This window comes from Vidua macroura, chromosome 2 (assembly GCF_024509145.1).
Source record: "Vidua macroura isolate BioBank_ID:100142 chromosome 2, ASM2450914v1, whole genome shotgun sequence".
NCBI lineage: Eukaryota > Metazoa > Chordata > Aves > Passeriformes > Viduidae > Vidua > Vidua macroura.
In genome coordinates, this window is record NC_071572.1 from 115,836,669 (window position 1) to 115,850,458 (window position 13,790).

At 48.9% G+C, this 13,790-nt stretch overlaps 1 protein-coding gene across 1 annotated transcript; it reads left to right on the forward strand.

Moving 5' to 3' along the window:
* The first annotated feature begins 4,002 nt into the window (after positions 1–4,002).
* ADAMTS1 (ADAM metallopeptidase with thrombospondin type 1 motif 1) lies at positions 4,003–11,208 on the forward strand. Its single transcript, XM_053969742.1, has 9 exons — positions 4,003–4,935; positions 5,162–5,508; positions 5,975–6,107; positions 6,489–6,656; positions 6,926–7,212; positions 7,444–7,630; positions 7,731–7,906; positions 8,699–8,874; positions 9,112–11,208. Exons 1-9 carry the CDS (start codon positions 4,431–4,433, stop codon positions 9,851–9,853), a joined length of 2,721 nt encoding a protein of 906 aa, XP_053825717.1. The 5' UTR covers positions 4,003–4,430; the 3' UTR covers positions 9,854–11,208.
* Positions 11,209–13,790: the final 2,582 nt, after the last annotated feature.

The following is a 13,790-nucleotide window of genomic DNA, read 5'->3' on the forward strand; positions in this document are numbered from 1 at the left end:
CTGCTAATGTTCAAATTTCTCGACACTTTTTATAAGGTTTATCAGCATTATATGCTCTCTGGTCAGAAAGAATGACCAGCACATCCAGGACAGCATGGAAATCTTAGTGGACAGTGGCTTTGGAATGAGTGTGGCATCACACACAGAAACCTCAGAGGTAAAAAATTATTAATAGGTGCAGCGATGAGTTTTCATTAGGAGGAATTCCATGGGAACTGTATCATGTCTTGCAGTGCTTGTGAAATCCTCTGTCCACAGCACAGGAGAAAGGGAGGGATCTGTTGAAATCCCAGTGTGATAAAAATATCAAAATGTCAGTGGAGCTCAGGGCACTATGAATGTGCTCCTTGCCATTTGCCAGGGGACTTTGGAGCCATTGTTAAAGCTGTATTTAACTTCTGAAACACTTTTAAAGCAGACATGCCATAATGCAGCATTTTGCTTTGCCTGATTGCTTTTATTTGATCCCTGGCATTGTTTTGACCATGAAAATTCAGATTTAGGTCAGCTGTTCACAGGAAATTTAGATGGTGGCGCAAATTCTTCGGTGAGAATTCTTCTACTACCAGAAAGTGAGACACAAAGTCAGACCTCAACAGTCTTTTAAACCACTTATTGTGAATTTCTGTGGGATGTGGATAGGTCTGAATTCACATTCTCATGCAAACCTCCTTCTTTTTAAGTAGCAAAATAATTGACTCACACAGCCAGAAGTGTCAGTCCAAGTTCCTGCTGAATCCCATTTTGATAAAAGTTTATAAGGGAAAATAGAAAGAATTGGGAGCAGCTCATTTTGAGTGCATATAGGCCTACATGGGTTATTTAGCAATAAAATTTGGAGGCTGCCCAAATTTCTGCATCTATTTTTTTAAAGCAACTTTGATAACCAGTAATGTAAAAGCAGAAATTACAGAGAAACACATCACCTTGTTAAATTCCATGATTCTCCTCTGAAATAAAAATGTGTATTTCTCATTTAAGTGATGATGAGCATTGTTTTGCTTTTTCCCATTTCTGCTGATTATCAAAACAGGCAAAATTAGAGGTTTTCTCTCTTAACCTTCTTATCTTACTAAAAAACCCCAACGGTTAATGACCTCAAAATAAACAATAAATAGAAATATATAAATTAATCACACAAAACACAAAGACATCATAGAGAAACAATCTCCAGAAATAATCTTGGAAGTGTTTTTCAGAGGACTTTTTCTACAGCATCAGGTCTTTTATCCCCCATTCAATGGGCCTAATGTGCCATCTGCTGTTTTAATTCTAATTTAATTTTAATTATAACCGTTTTTGAAAGAAGCAATCATTCTGCAGCATTGAAACAAATAAGGTTGGGGTGGTTATTGTGTTGCTTTTTTTTTTTTTTTTTTCAATTTTGGAAACAGCCGTTATTGCCAACAGTAGTGAAGAAATTAAAGCTTCAGCATTGTTAATCCTGCTCAGAGACCGACAGCATTTGGGTCTGAGCCATAAAAACTGTTCTTGCAGAGCAAAAGGCGACGATCTGTCCCAAAAACGATGATGTGGTGGCGCTATCTGGTGGCTTAATTGGAATTACACGGTCTTGTGCTGCTGACAGGATGTGCTCTCTTCCTCCAAGCACTAGAAATTTCTTTTAAAAGACCAATTTAATGCCTTTCTGGGTCATTACCTAAGTGAAATTTTGAGAAAGGTCAGTGTGTTTCTTTCTAAGTCTTGATTCACACAAACTGTGATTTGGAGCTGGCCCAGATTTGGTACAATATAAATTAAAAACACATACACAGAGGTTTCAGTGCCCTGAATAATCCAGCTAAACGCACGGGGGTTGTTCACAGGAAGCAATTTAAGAACTTACAAGATGATCCAGGTGGTGATCCAGGTGTGACAGGCAGCACACCTGTTGTAAAAGTTCCTTCCCAACACGATTTGTGTCCAGGTAGTGCAACAGAACAGTCGAGTTCTTTGCTAAAACACTTCCCTGGATGTTACATAAAGGCCAAGAAAACTTCTAGCTTAATCAGGGAACTATAAAGCTCCCTGCTAAAATGTAAGCCTTTCCACCAGGAAAGCTGGGAGATGAACCATGAAACTTTCCCAGAACAATTTTTTATAGGCGAGTGCCACCTGGTGGAATATGGAAAAGACTTTTCAGCCTGAAAAAGCTGTTTTAAGGTGGTCAGGATCTTTTCAAATCAGAGAATTGACATCAAAAAACAGCAGGAAAACCAAAGGTGTATCTGGCAGCTGGGTGGACACACCTTTGGTGGCCTGTCTCTGGTCCCTGCTGATCTATGAGTGGCACTGATTATGCTGACAGACAAGGAGATTTTAATATTTTAAATTTATATCTATTTGCAAGAGTCTCTATCTTGAACAAATCAAGTTCAAAAATAAATGATGAAAGATGCTTTCCTTTCAATTCTACGTTTCTACTTCCAGGCTTTTAAACTGGCATTTCCCTAAATAAGGTATCACGTGCAACACCAAATTAAATTAACAGCACCAGTGAACAGTGCCTTTCTTGTGCTCTATCCTAGAAAAAGCACAGCAGAGCTGGGCACACAGATCTCAAAGGTAAGGGTAGAGACTGACACACATTTCCAACTCAAGTGAAAAATTATCATACCTGAATGGACTTTTCTGCTGCTGATATATTAATGGGCAGCAGTTGCAGCCTCTGGAAGTCAATCCAGCACTTCCTGCTGTGTTCCAAAGAAAACCCCACATTTGAGGCCACTTCTGATTTCGCTCATCATTCTGTGGGACAAGAGCACTTTTGCTGAGCAAGTAGCTGAGAAACTGGGTTCATCTTTTCCTATGTTTCTTTGCACAGCTTCAAACAATGCGCAATTCTGAACTTGCAAGATTTACAGGACGCCATGGGAAATGGATGCATTGTCAGAACTTAGCAGGCACTCAGACTGGGCTATGGACACACACATGTGGTTCCAAGTTTGTCTGACATGGTTTAAATTAGGAAGAAAAGCCTTAGGGCTATTAGATTTAGTGGCATAAATGGGACGCTCCTTCCCAAGAAAACAGTGGATACTTAAAATTTTAGAAACATTTGCCTTATCCCGAGGTTTTGCTCCTTCTGTTTTCAGCCCCTGAGTTTCGTACTTGTATTCAATGATGTGTTGACAGACACATAAGCATCTTTGCTTAATCGGGAGGCCCTGGAGTTGTCACCAACAGGTACACACAGTCTGTTTTTATTCATTCATTTACTCACCACTTCTTTGCCCTTTGCCCTCCTCCTCCAAAAAGGCCTCCAGAAGCAAAAAGCTGGGGCTGTTCATATAAAGAATTAAGTGGATTAGCAGCACCACCATGCTTGGGTTATGGCTTCAAAGCAAAACATTAGCTGCACCTACGTAAACGCCTCTGTTTAAGTGATTGGAAAGGAAACCATTTCTCAGAAGTACAGGTGCATGACCGACTGCAGCTATTAGGGCCGGGAAAGGGCAGGAATTGCTTGGGAAGGGGGGAATTAAAAATGAAAAAAAAAAAAATTAAAAATGAAAACAAAAAAAATTAAAAAAAAAAAGGGAAATAAAATAGAAGGAAAAGCCACGAAGGCGAGCAGGGATGTGTCCCCTCCCTCCCGCGCCCCGCGGGACTCGGGGAGCGGCAGGTGGACGGAGCTCCAGGGGCGGGGGACGGACCCGCAGCGCATCCAGGCGCTCCCACGAGCGGTCCCCGCGGCGCGCAGCGCTCGGAGCCGGGCACAAAGCACCCCCGGGGGCAGGCAAGGGGCGCAGCCCAGCCCGCTGCGGCAGCCGGGGGCCGACCCCGGGCCGTGTCGGTGCCGTCCCGCCCCGTCGGGGGCGGCGGGAGGGCGGCGCGGCGGGGGCCGCCCGCGGGCGCGTTACGCACGCAGTGATCTCAGCGGCGCGGGCGCGGCGGCAGCGCCGGGCGGGGGGCGGCACGGCCGGACCCCATAAAGGGCGGCGGCGAGCCCCGCTCCCGCACTCACCCCGCACGGCGGAGGCGGACGGGCCCGCGGCGCTCCGCTCCGCAAAGGACGGGAGGCTCCTCGGCGCCCTGGAAGTGCAGGCGGGACCGTCCCGGGGCTGCCGGAGACTCGCCGGAGCGTCCTCCCCGCCCGCCGCTGCTGCAGCTAGGGAAGGCTGAGGAGGAGGAGGAGGAGGAGGCGGGCAGGAGAAGCGGCAGCCGGAGCAGGACAGAAGACAGAGGGGACGGAGCGAGGGGCAGCGCTGCCCTCGCACAGCCGCGCTCCCCGGCATCGCCGCCGCGCCCCGGCCATGGGGAAGCCGACGCCGCCTCTGCAGTGACCGCGGGACGCGGCTCCCGCGCGGCCCTCCGCCGGCAGAAAGAACTCAGACACCCCCCAAAAAACCTGAAAGCAAAAACCCACATCTTCCATATCCATTCCTATATAAAGTGAAATAAAGAGAGGAGAAGGGCTGCGCCGAGCGATGAGGAGCGGGGGGCGGCTGCCGGCGCTGGCGCCGGTGCTGGCGGCGCTGCTGGGGCTGTGCAGCGCCGAGCGCAGGGCGCTGGTGCTGCCGCGGCGCCTGGGCGCGCCCGGCGCCCGAGAGCGCTTCCGCCTGGAGGCCTTCGGGGAGCGCCTGACGCTGGAGCTGGAGCCCGACAGCAGCTTCCTGGCCCCGGACTTCACCCTGCAGTACCTGGGCGGGCCGCCGCCGCCGCCCGAGGACGACCTCTCCCGCTGCTTCTACTCCGGCACCGTGAACGGGGACCCCGGCTCGGCGGCCGCGCTCAGCCTGTGCGCGGGGCTGCGCGGCGCCTTCTCGCTGCGGGGCCGCCAGTACCTCATCCAGCCCGCGCCCGGCACCGCGCACCGCCACGGGCCGCACCTCCTGCGCCTCCGCGGCGCCCCGCGGGCCGCCCCCGCCGCCCGCTGCGCCGTGGCCGAGGCGGGGGCCGGGGCGGAGGCGCCCGAGCCCGCCGAGCCCGCAGGTACCGTGGGGACGCCGCGCTGGTCTCCGCGGGGACGGGGAGGGCAAAGGCGGGGGGGTGTGGCGGGGATGCCCGGCCGCTGCTTGCCCCGCATCCCACCCCGAGGTGCCCACCTGGGTGCCAGGGCCGCACAAAGCTTGGGTGCGCATCTTGGGTTTGAGTTTCTAAGCGGTGCTCTCTTGCTGTGCTCACCTGCGCTCTCCCTCCCTGTCTTTCTTGAACGCAGAAACGAGAAGCAGGAGGAAGAAGAGGTTCGTGTCCAGCCCCCGCTACGTGGAGACCATGCTGGTGGCCGACCAGTCCATGGCTGAGTTCCACGGCAGCGGGCTGAAGCACTACCTGCTGACCCTGCTCTCCGTGGCCGCCAAGCTGTACAAGCACCCCAGCATCCGCAACTCCATCAGCCTCGTGGTGGTGAAGATCATGGTCATCTATGAGGAGCGCAAGGGCCCGGATATCTCCTCCAACGCCGCCCTGACTCTGAGGAACTTCTGCAGCTGGCAGAAGCAGCACAACCCGCCCAGCGACCGGCACGCCGAGCACTACGACACCGCCATCCTCTTCACCAGGCAGGTGAGGGACACCGAGTCACATCCAGCCCCACGCCCACTGCTCCCTATCCCCTCTGCCAGGAGACCTCCGAAAAAGTGTCCAGAGACAACTCACAGCTGCAGTGTGAGGCAGGCTAAAAAATAGATGAGCTGCTCTTTTGGTTTATTCTTTTTTTAAAATTTTTTTTGCTGTTTCCACCGTGTCTGGTGAAGCTCACAGTTTGTGCACTGTCTTTGTAAACTCACAGATTGTGCACTGTGTTCCTGCCCCATATATTTTTAGCAGATTTCAGATGGAAATTATGCATTTCATTTCTACGTGTAACCCCCGCCTATGTTCCAGAGACAGATTTTTGCCATCATACCCATTGAAGTGCTGAATATTTATGCTCTTTCCATAAGTAAAGGCAAACTGCCAGGGCTGGATGGCTCTTGCCAAGGTTAAGTCTCTGATCTGATTAATAATGAAACTGCCTTTTTTTTTACAGGACCTGTGCGGTGCCAAGACATGTGATACTCTTGGGATGGCTGATGTGGGAACAGTTTGTGATCTAAACCGCAGTTGCTCTATCATAGAAGACGATGGTTTGCAGGCTGCCTTCACAACAGCCCACGAATTAGGTACTTGAAACTTTGCAAAGCCATTCCCTGGGATTAATTGAAGCCAGCTTGATGCCGTAAAGCCCAGCCTGCACCTCCCCGGAGCAGTCGGGAGGAGGCAAAGCCCTGTCTTGGAGCAGGCTTGGATTCGGGAAAGCAAATCCGGCCTGCACAGCATTGTCTGCAAGAGCTGTGTGTGTGCCTGCAGAAAAAAAAAAAAATTTAAAAAAAAGGGAGAGAAGATCCAGTGCCATCTGCTTGAAATCTGGGAGCGTTCAGCTTCGTGTTATTAATTACAGACCAGGCTATGAGCAGTTCTAGAGCAATATTTAAAATAATGTTGGTAATGCATAGGACAGACTTCCTAAAGTCACAGACTTTGCTTTTCTCCTTCTCTCCAAGGCCACGTGTTTAACATGCCTCATGACGATGCAAAGCAGTGTGCTGGCATCAATGGAATGAGCCGGGATTTCCACATGATGGCATCCATGCTCTCCAACCTGGACCGCAGCCAGCCCTGGTCTCCATGCAGTGCCTACATGATTACAACATTTTTGGATAACGGTCATGGTAAGGTTATTAAGCTTTTCCCCATTCATGCGGAGTTTGAGCTCTTGTGCTTTACTGCTTTTCTTTTTTTTTTTTTTGTTCTTTAAGAGTGTTTCTGCTTCAGCGCAGACTTAGCCTTTTGCATGCTGTCAGTGAGTTTGGAAGAGCCTTATTTTTACGAAAATGTTGGCACAAAAGCAAATGTAGTTCCCTTTTAAAACTGAACCCGCGGCATCATCTGACTTCGTTTTTCTTTTTATTTTCCTTTTTTTTCCCCTCAACTTTTCCAGGGGAGTGCTTGTTGGACAAGCCCCACAGGCCCATCCAGCTCCCTTCGGACTTGCCTGGCACGCTGTACGATGCCAACAGGCAGTGCCAGTTCACGTTTGGAGATGAGTCCAAGCACTGCCCCGACGCAGCCAGTACGTGCACGACGCTGTGGTGCACGGGCACCTCGGGAGGGCTGCTGGTGTGCCAAACCAAACACTTCCCCTGGGCAGACGGCACCAGCTGCGGGGAAGGGAAGTGGTGCATGAATGGCAAGTGTGTCAATAAGACTGAGAAGAAGCATTATGATGTAAGTAGTGAAAAAGAAACGGGTGCAGCGTTGGGTTTTGCAGAGCCGCATAGGAGAGTAGGAGAGTGCATCTGTTAGATGGGGTTGATTCAACGCTAGTGAACAGACTTAGGGCAGGGTTTTTAATGAGTTCGGGTGGGTGAAAATGAGGCGTGATGATGGCTTCTGTGGTGTGGCTTCGTATGGGTTTTCCTGTATTTAACCTGTGTCCTGCTGTTGTTGTCGTTCCAGACACCGGTGCACGGCGGCTGGGGCTCCTGGGGGGCGTGGGGCGAGTGCTCCCGGAGCTGCGGCGGGGGAGTGCAGTATTCCTTCCGGGAATGTGACAACCCCGTCCCGAGGAACGGGGGCAAGTACTGCGAAGGGAAGCGGGTGCAGTACAGGTCCTGTAACATCGAGGACTGCCCCGACAACAACGGTAATTCTTCCCCTTTTTTGACAGCCGGGGTCGGTGTGTTGTGGAGGAAGAGCGTGGGCAGAGATGATCTCATGCCCACCTGTCTTTTCTCTACCCGCAGGCAAAACGTTCAGGGAGGAACAGTGTGAAAAGCACAATGAGTTTTCCAAGTCTGCCTTTGGAAGTGGACCTGCAGTGGAGTGGACACCCAAGTTTGCTGGTGTGTCTCCAAAAGACAGATGCAAGCTGGTTTGCAGAGCCAAAGGAACGGGATACTTCTTTGTTCTACAGCCAAAGGTATTTCAACACTGCACCTCTTCCAGCTGATCATGAGGGGGATTTTTATTTTCTCTCTTTGTGTGAAGAGTCAAGCAGTGTAGAGATCTGAAATAGTTCTTCTCATATATTTAAGCTGGATTATTCCTCCATGTACAGCGGGATCATTGCAAGCATGCTTTAAGTGTTTTGGTACAATCCTTCCACCTCCTCTACCCACTCCGCCCTGGTTTCCTTCCCTCTCCTTCCACCAATCTGATTGCATTGAGATAGGTTTGGAAAACTCCGAGGGATCTTTGCCAGAACATTGGCGCTGTCTCATACTGGTTACTAATATGCTGACAGCTTAAAATAAACACGAGGAAAAATGTTCATCTTGCATAGCTACTGGAATTTGCTGTCATCAGATGGTGAGAGCCAGGAACTACCAGGGCGATGACACAGAGGGTTTTTGTGGAACAGCACTCCTAGAAATAAAGGATGTGCTGAACAGCATTAAAAGCAGCACTGGCAGTGTGCTTTGAGGACATGGCTGCCTTCTAGTGATGCTAGAAAGCAATGGGGCTTTTTTTGTATGAAATCAGTAAACAGCAGGTTTTTAGGGGGAGGTATTAATGAAAAGTGAGATGGTTTTCTTCTCCTGCCATGGCATCATTTTGGCAAGTGAGAAGACTACCTGTGGGTTGCTCTGGTTTTTAGTTTCCCAAAGCCCTGAAAACGACAGGCGCTGCGGCTTTTCCACCCGTCCGTATTTTGTGTCACGCAATTTCAGAGCACTGTGCATGTTGTAACGAGGCTCCTTGTGTCCCCAAGGTGGTGGATGGCACCCCGTGCAGCCCCGACTCCACGTCCGTGTGCGTGCAGGGGCAGTGCGTGAAGGCCGGCTGCGACCGCACCATCGGCTCCAACAAGAAGTTCGACAAGTGCGGCATCTGCGGGGGCAACGGCTCCACCTGCAAGAAGGTGTCTGGCACCCTCGTTAGAGCCAAGTGAGTGTGGGGCTGCTGCTCACCTTGTCCTTGTGGGTGGAAGCTCAACTTGTCCTTGTGGGTAGGATTCATCCATTAATGATAGGACTGCTGCCTCACCTTGTCCTTGTGGATGGGATTCATCCAGTAACGCAAAAACGAAACGCCTTGACTTCAGACAAGGTTTAATCTTGGGTCAGGAGTCTCTTTTCCCCTTCCCTTCAGAGGACTCAGTGTTTCTCTTTTCTCCCGGGGCAGACCTGGCTACCACGACGTGGTCACCATCCCGGCGGGGGCCACCAACATCGAGGTGAAGCAGCGGAACCACCGGGGCGCCAGGCACGACGGCAGCTTCCTGGCCATCAAAGCCGCCGACGGCACCTACGTCCTCAACGGCGACTACACGCTGTCCACGCTGGAGCAGGACATCACCTACAAGGGCAGCGTGCTGCGCTACAGCGGCTCCTCGGCCGCCCTGGAGCGCATCCGCAGCTTCAGCCCGCTGAAGGAGCCGCTGACCATCCAGGTGCTGACGGTGGGGGACCTGCCGCAGCCCAAGATCAAGTTCACCTACTTCGTGAAGAAGCCGGCGCAGCCCGGCGCGGACAAGGCGGCGGGCAGGAAGAAAGAATCCTTCAACGCCATCAGGGAGATCATCTCCTCGGAGTGGGTGATCGAGGAGTGGGGCGAGTGCTCCAAGTCGTGCGGCTCGGGCTGGCAGCGGCGCGCCGTGGAGTGCCGGGACCCGCGGGGCCGGCCGGCCGCCGACTGCGCCCGCGAGCTGAAGCCCAGCAACCTGCGGCCCTGCGCCGACGTGCCCTGCCCGCAGTGGCAGCTGGGGGACTGGTCCCCCTGCTCCAAGACGTGTGGGAAAGGCTTCAAGAAGAGGTTGTTGAAATGTGTCTCCTCCGACGGCAGCGTGCTGCCCCAAGAAAGCTGTGAGCCCTCCAAGAAACCCAAGCACCTGATAGACTTCTGCAATGCCACGGACTGCAGCTAGGCAGGGCGCCTTGGGAAAAGCTAAAACTTTTTTTTTTTTTTTTTTTTTCCTTCAGACCAGTGCACTGAAAAACACAAAAGAGGGCTAGAGGCAGCAACTGCGTTTTTGCATTACAAAAAATTCACGGAGAAGATCCGTTGAGGTGGGACAGTGCAAACAGCTTGAGTTGGCTTTGCATCCCAAAAATCCCCTGCCAACTGAAAATTGGATGGGATAGCAGACCCATGTCATTCATTTCTCTTTAGCAGATAAGGCCCAAAGGCATCAGAATTGCCTTTTTAAAAGTCTGTTATAAATTAAGCCAAACGTGAGCAGTGAGACACATTTCAGCAAACGTTTTGGGGTTTGGTTATTTCTCCCTTCTTTTGGATTTATCTTGTGGTACTGATCAAATCCCCACGTGTAGGAAGGGGAGGGAAAAAGATAGCTTAAAATAATTGGTCAGAGCTTACCTACCTCACAAAGGGCAAAAAACAAGATTGGAAAAGGAGCTTTAACTATGTCATTCGTGGCTGCTATTGTTTCAGAGAATAGTTTTATATAAAAATAAAGCCATATTCTCTACCTGTCAAGAGTAAGAAATATCAAGAACAAATATCAACTCCACAAATCATTAGAATTTCATGTTTTTTAAAGTACCTTTTATGTCATCCCAATGTGCCTGTCCATTTCTCTCAGCCACTCCAGTGCCATTGTGGTGACATGTGTAATCCAGAGGCTTGGAAAAGTGGAAATCTGAGTCTGAGTAGTTGCTCTTTGTGCCTTCTGCATACCTTCCACTGGCTTTTCTGATTCCAGCTTGGTCCTGCCTTCCTGCCAAACAGATTCATGGAGTATGTGAGCATTCCACTCGTGCTTTCACACTCAAACCTTTGGCCTTACCCCAGCCAATGGATATTATTTGAGTTAAAAAGGGAAAAAAAAAAAAAGAATCCCATTATGAATGGGAGCATCCTCTGTGGCCTCTGCTGGGTTTGTAGAGCTCAGTCACTGATCAGATGGGAAGGCAAAGCTGAGGGATAGCAGGTCCATCCACAGCAAAACGCCAGCATTCACATCATTGAAGATTGTGCCAGTCCATAGACCATGAGAGAATATGGCTTTCCATATGTATATAGTAAAATATATTACTATAGATTTTATATACTTCATAAGTATTTTATATTTCTCTCCCTTCTGGGAAGGGTTATAATTTGTAATAAATGCATATAATGAGCGTATTTATTTTTATACTTCTTGTCTAATGTGATCTTCTAAGTTATCGCTTTTTTAAAAGGACATATAACAAGGATAGAGTATTTATACAGTATAATATGTTACTAGAGGTAATAAATGAACCCTATAAATTTTGGAAATTGAGTGTCTTTATTTCACTGGACTAAAACCAGTCCATGGAGTAGAAAGAGCTTGGAAGCTGAGGAAAATATTAAGCAAAAGGCAACTGATTACCTGTGTTAGTGAAGACGTTTGGAAAACTCTCCCCATAATGTCACACACCACCTTAAAAGAGGTAATTTTGTATTTTATTACTTAACCACTAACTCATCTATTCCAGAAAATGGAGTGCAACCATACTGATGCCACTGGCTGTAGTAACAGCTTGGGGAGGGAGCAGCGCTGTCACTCGTGTTCAGAACCAACAAAATATGTACAAAAAACAGCAGTTTTGCCTCACTCTGGTGGGAAAGGAGCAGTGAAAAGCCAGAACCATTCATGAACAGTCAGAGGTTTCCCTCACCAACTCCTGGAGGATTTCCCTCTCTAATTTTCTCCTGATGCTGCTTTTCCAAGAAGCACTGTGTGAACGAGCTGTTCTAACGCTGTTGGTAACATGTTTTATTCTGTTAAATGGATACTAAGCATCAAAAGCTGATTTTTGCTCCCTCATATCTGATCTCATCACCACTGCAGTCAAGAGAAAATCTTCTGTTGGGCTCCATTGGATTTTTGCCACGGAAGTTGAGACATCAGTCATTTCTGGATACTTTTGGCTTTGTGTCATGTAAAAATCTATTAAAACTTCCTTTGCCAAAGTTTGGACTCTGTCTCTGCAGAAATAGTTCCCGTTTTATTCTGTGGATAAAGTCCTGGCCCCTCTGAATCTCACAGAATTCTCATCACATCACACTTCATTGGGCATTGCTTTGATGTGCAGAAATGCCGGGGAATATTTTATTCCTAACATTATTCAGGAGGCTTATTAAAAAAACCTTTCTTGTTTTATAAATAGTTCTTTATAAATACAAGAAACAACTATTTATTTGTACATGTAGTTGTATATGTGCATATGTATTTTATTCACCATCTAGGCTAGAAAATAACTGGGAGTTTGAAGAGGAGAAGAGTTATCCTGGAGCCTGCCAGACTGATGAGATGTGAAATTGTGCTGTGCTGGGTGAGCACTGTAAATGGTGTAACTAGAAAATGTGGATTAGCTCTTTTCCTCTGGCACTATTAAAATAATAATGTGATTTACTGCTTGAAATTGTCCTAACAGTAAATGGGAAAACCCCTCAACACTCATTCAAAAATCAATATCTCCAAACAGTGGAGGTGTTTCAGGAAAAAGTGAGACTTTTGCTTTCACATCACAAGTGGGTCAGCAGATGCAAAATAATTTTCACATCACAAGTGGGTCAGCAGATGCAAAGTGGAATTAGTTGAATTTTTTTGGACAAATAGGGATATTTTAGACAAAATATCTTCACCCACTATCTAAGGTAAGGAATGGAGAAGAAAATACTCCTGGAGAAATTCAGAAAGACATCTTCAGAGGAATAACCCGGGCTGCTCAGCAGACAATGGCAGAGTTCTGGCTGGGCTGTGCTCAGCAGCTCGCTGTGAAATTGCTCCCACAGCTCATCCAGCTGGGAAGGCTCCTCAATCCCTGCAGGGGCAGACCTGCCTGCCAAGCAGCCTTTGGAGCAGAGATCAGTCCTGTGGGATGTGGCCATTGCTTGCTGAGCCCTCCAGGCAAAGGAGGTGTAATTAGGTGAAGTTTTATCCCTAGCAAAGGTCACCCAAATACAGCAAAGGGATCCAGATCCCACGGACATGTCCAGGCTACAGCAGGGGTGTAAGAGAGCACTTAGCTGAAATATTTGCATTTTACCCCGTTCTGCAGAAGCAGAGCTCTGTGTTACAACATGTGGAGGCAGAAGGAGAGCAGCCCAGGAGATTGCACCCTCTGCATCTCCCTCCCGTGGTGATCCATCCCATGCTTTCCTGGCAAAACAGCTCCAAGCATTCACTCCTGCCCCATACTCCCCCTCAGAACACAAAACATGGACAGAAGTGGTACAGATGAATAATGAGAAGATTGGCTCTCACAATTAAGGGATTAATGTTGTGTGAATATTAAGAGAAGCTTTATTGACCTACAGTTATGTTATTGTGGGGAGATTGCACCCTCTGGATGTCCCTCCCGTGGTGATCCATCCCATGCTTTCCTGGCAAAACAGCTCCAAGCATCCACTCCTGCCCCATACTCCCCCTCAGAACACAAAACAGGGACGGAAGGGAAGTCAAAACACAGTTATCAGCTTCACCAGTGGTGCTTGGAACAGGGTGTTGTAACAAACATTGGTGCCCCAAAGCCTGGGGCGGCAGACGGATTATCGTGGAGATGAAAGCGGTGTTGTTTGGACTCACAGATGGGTTTTACAGCCCACAGCAAACAAGAGGGGCTTGTGCAAAAGGGATTTCATGTTGGGCAAGAGAAGTGCAGTTTCCTACAGCCCCTCTGCCTGGAAGCTGTGCTTGACAGCATCTGTGGGATTGAGGATCATCCGTGGTCCTGCTGCAGCCCAGGACCAGCAGCTGATGAGATTCAGCTGGACAACACCTAAATTTAGATATCCAGAACCTAAGTTGCTAAATCTATCACCTTTAAGATGTTGTTCTCTTGTGTCATAGTGCTGCAAGACTGAATTTTTCC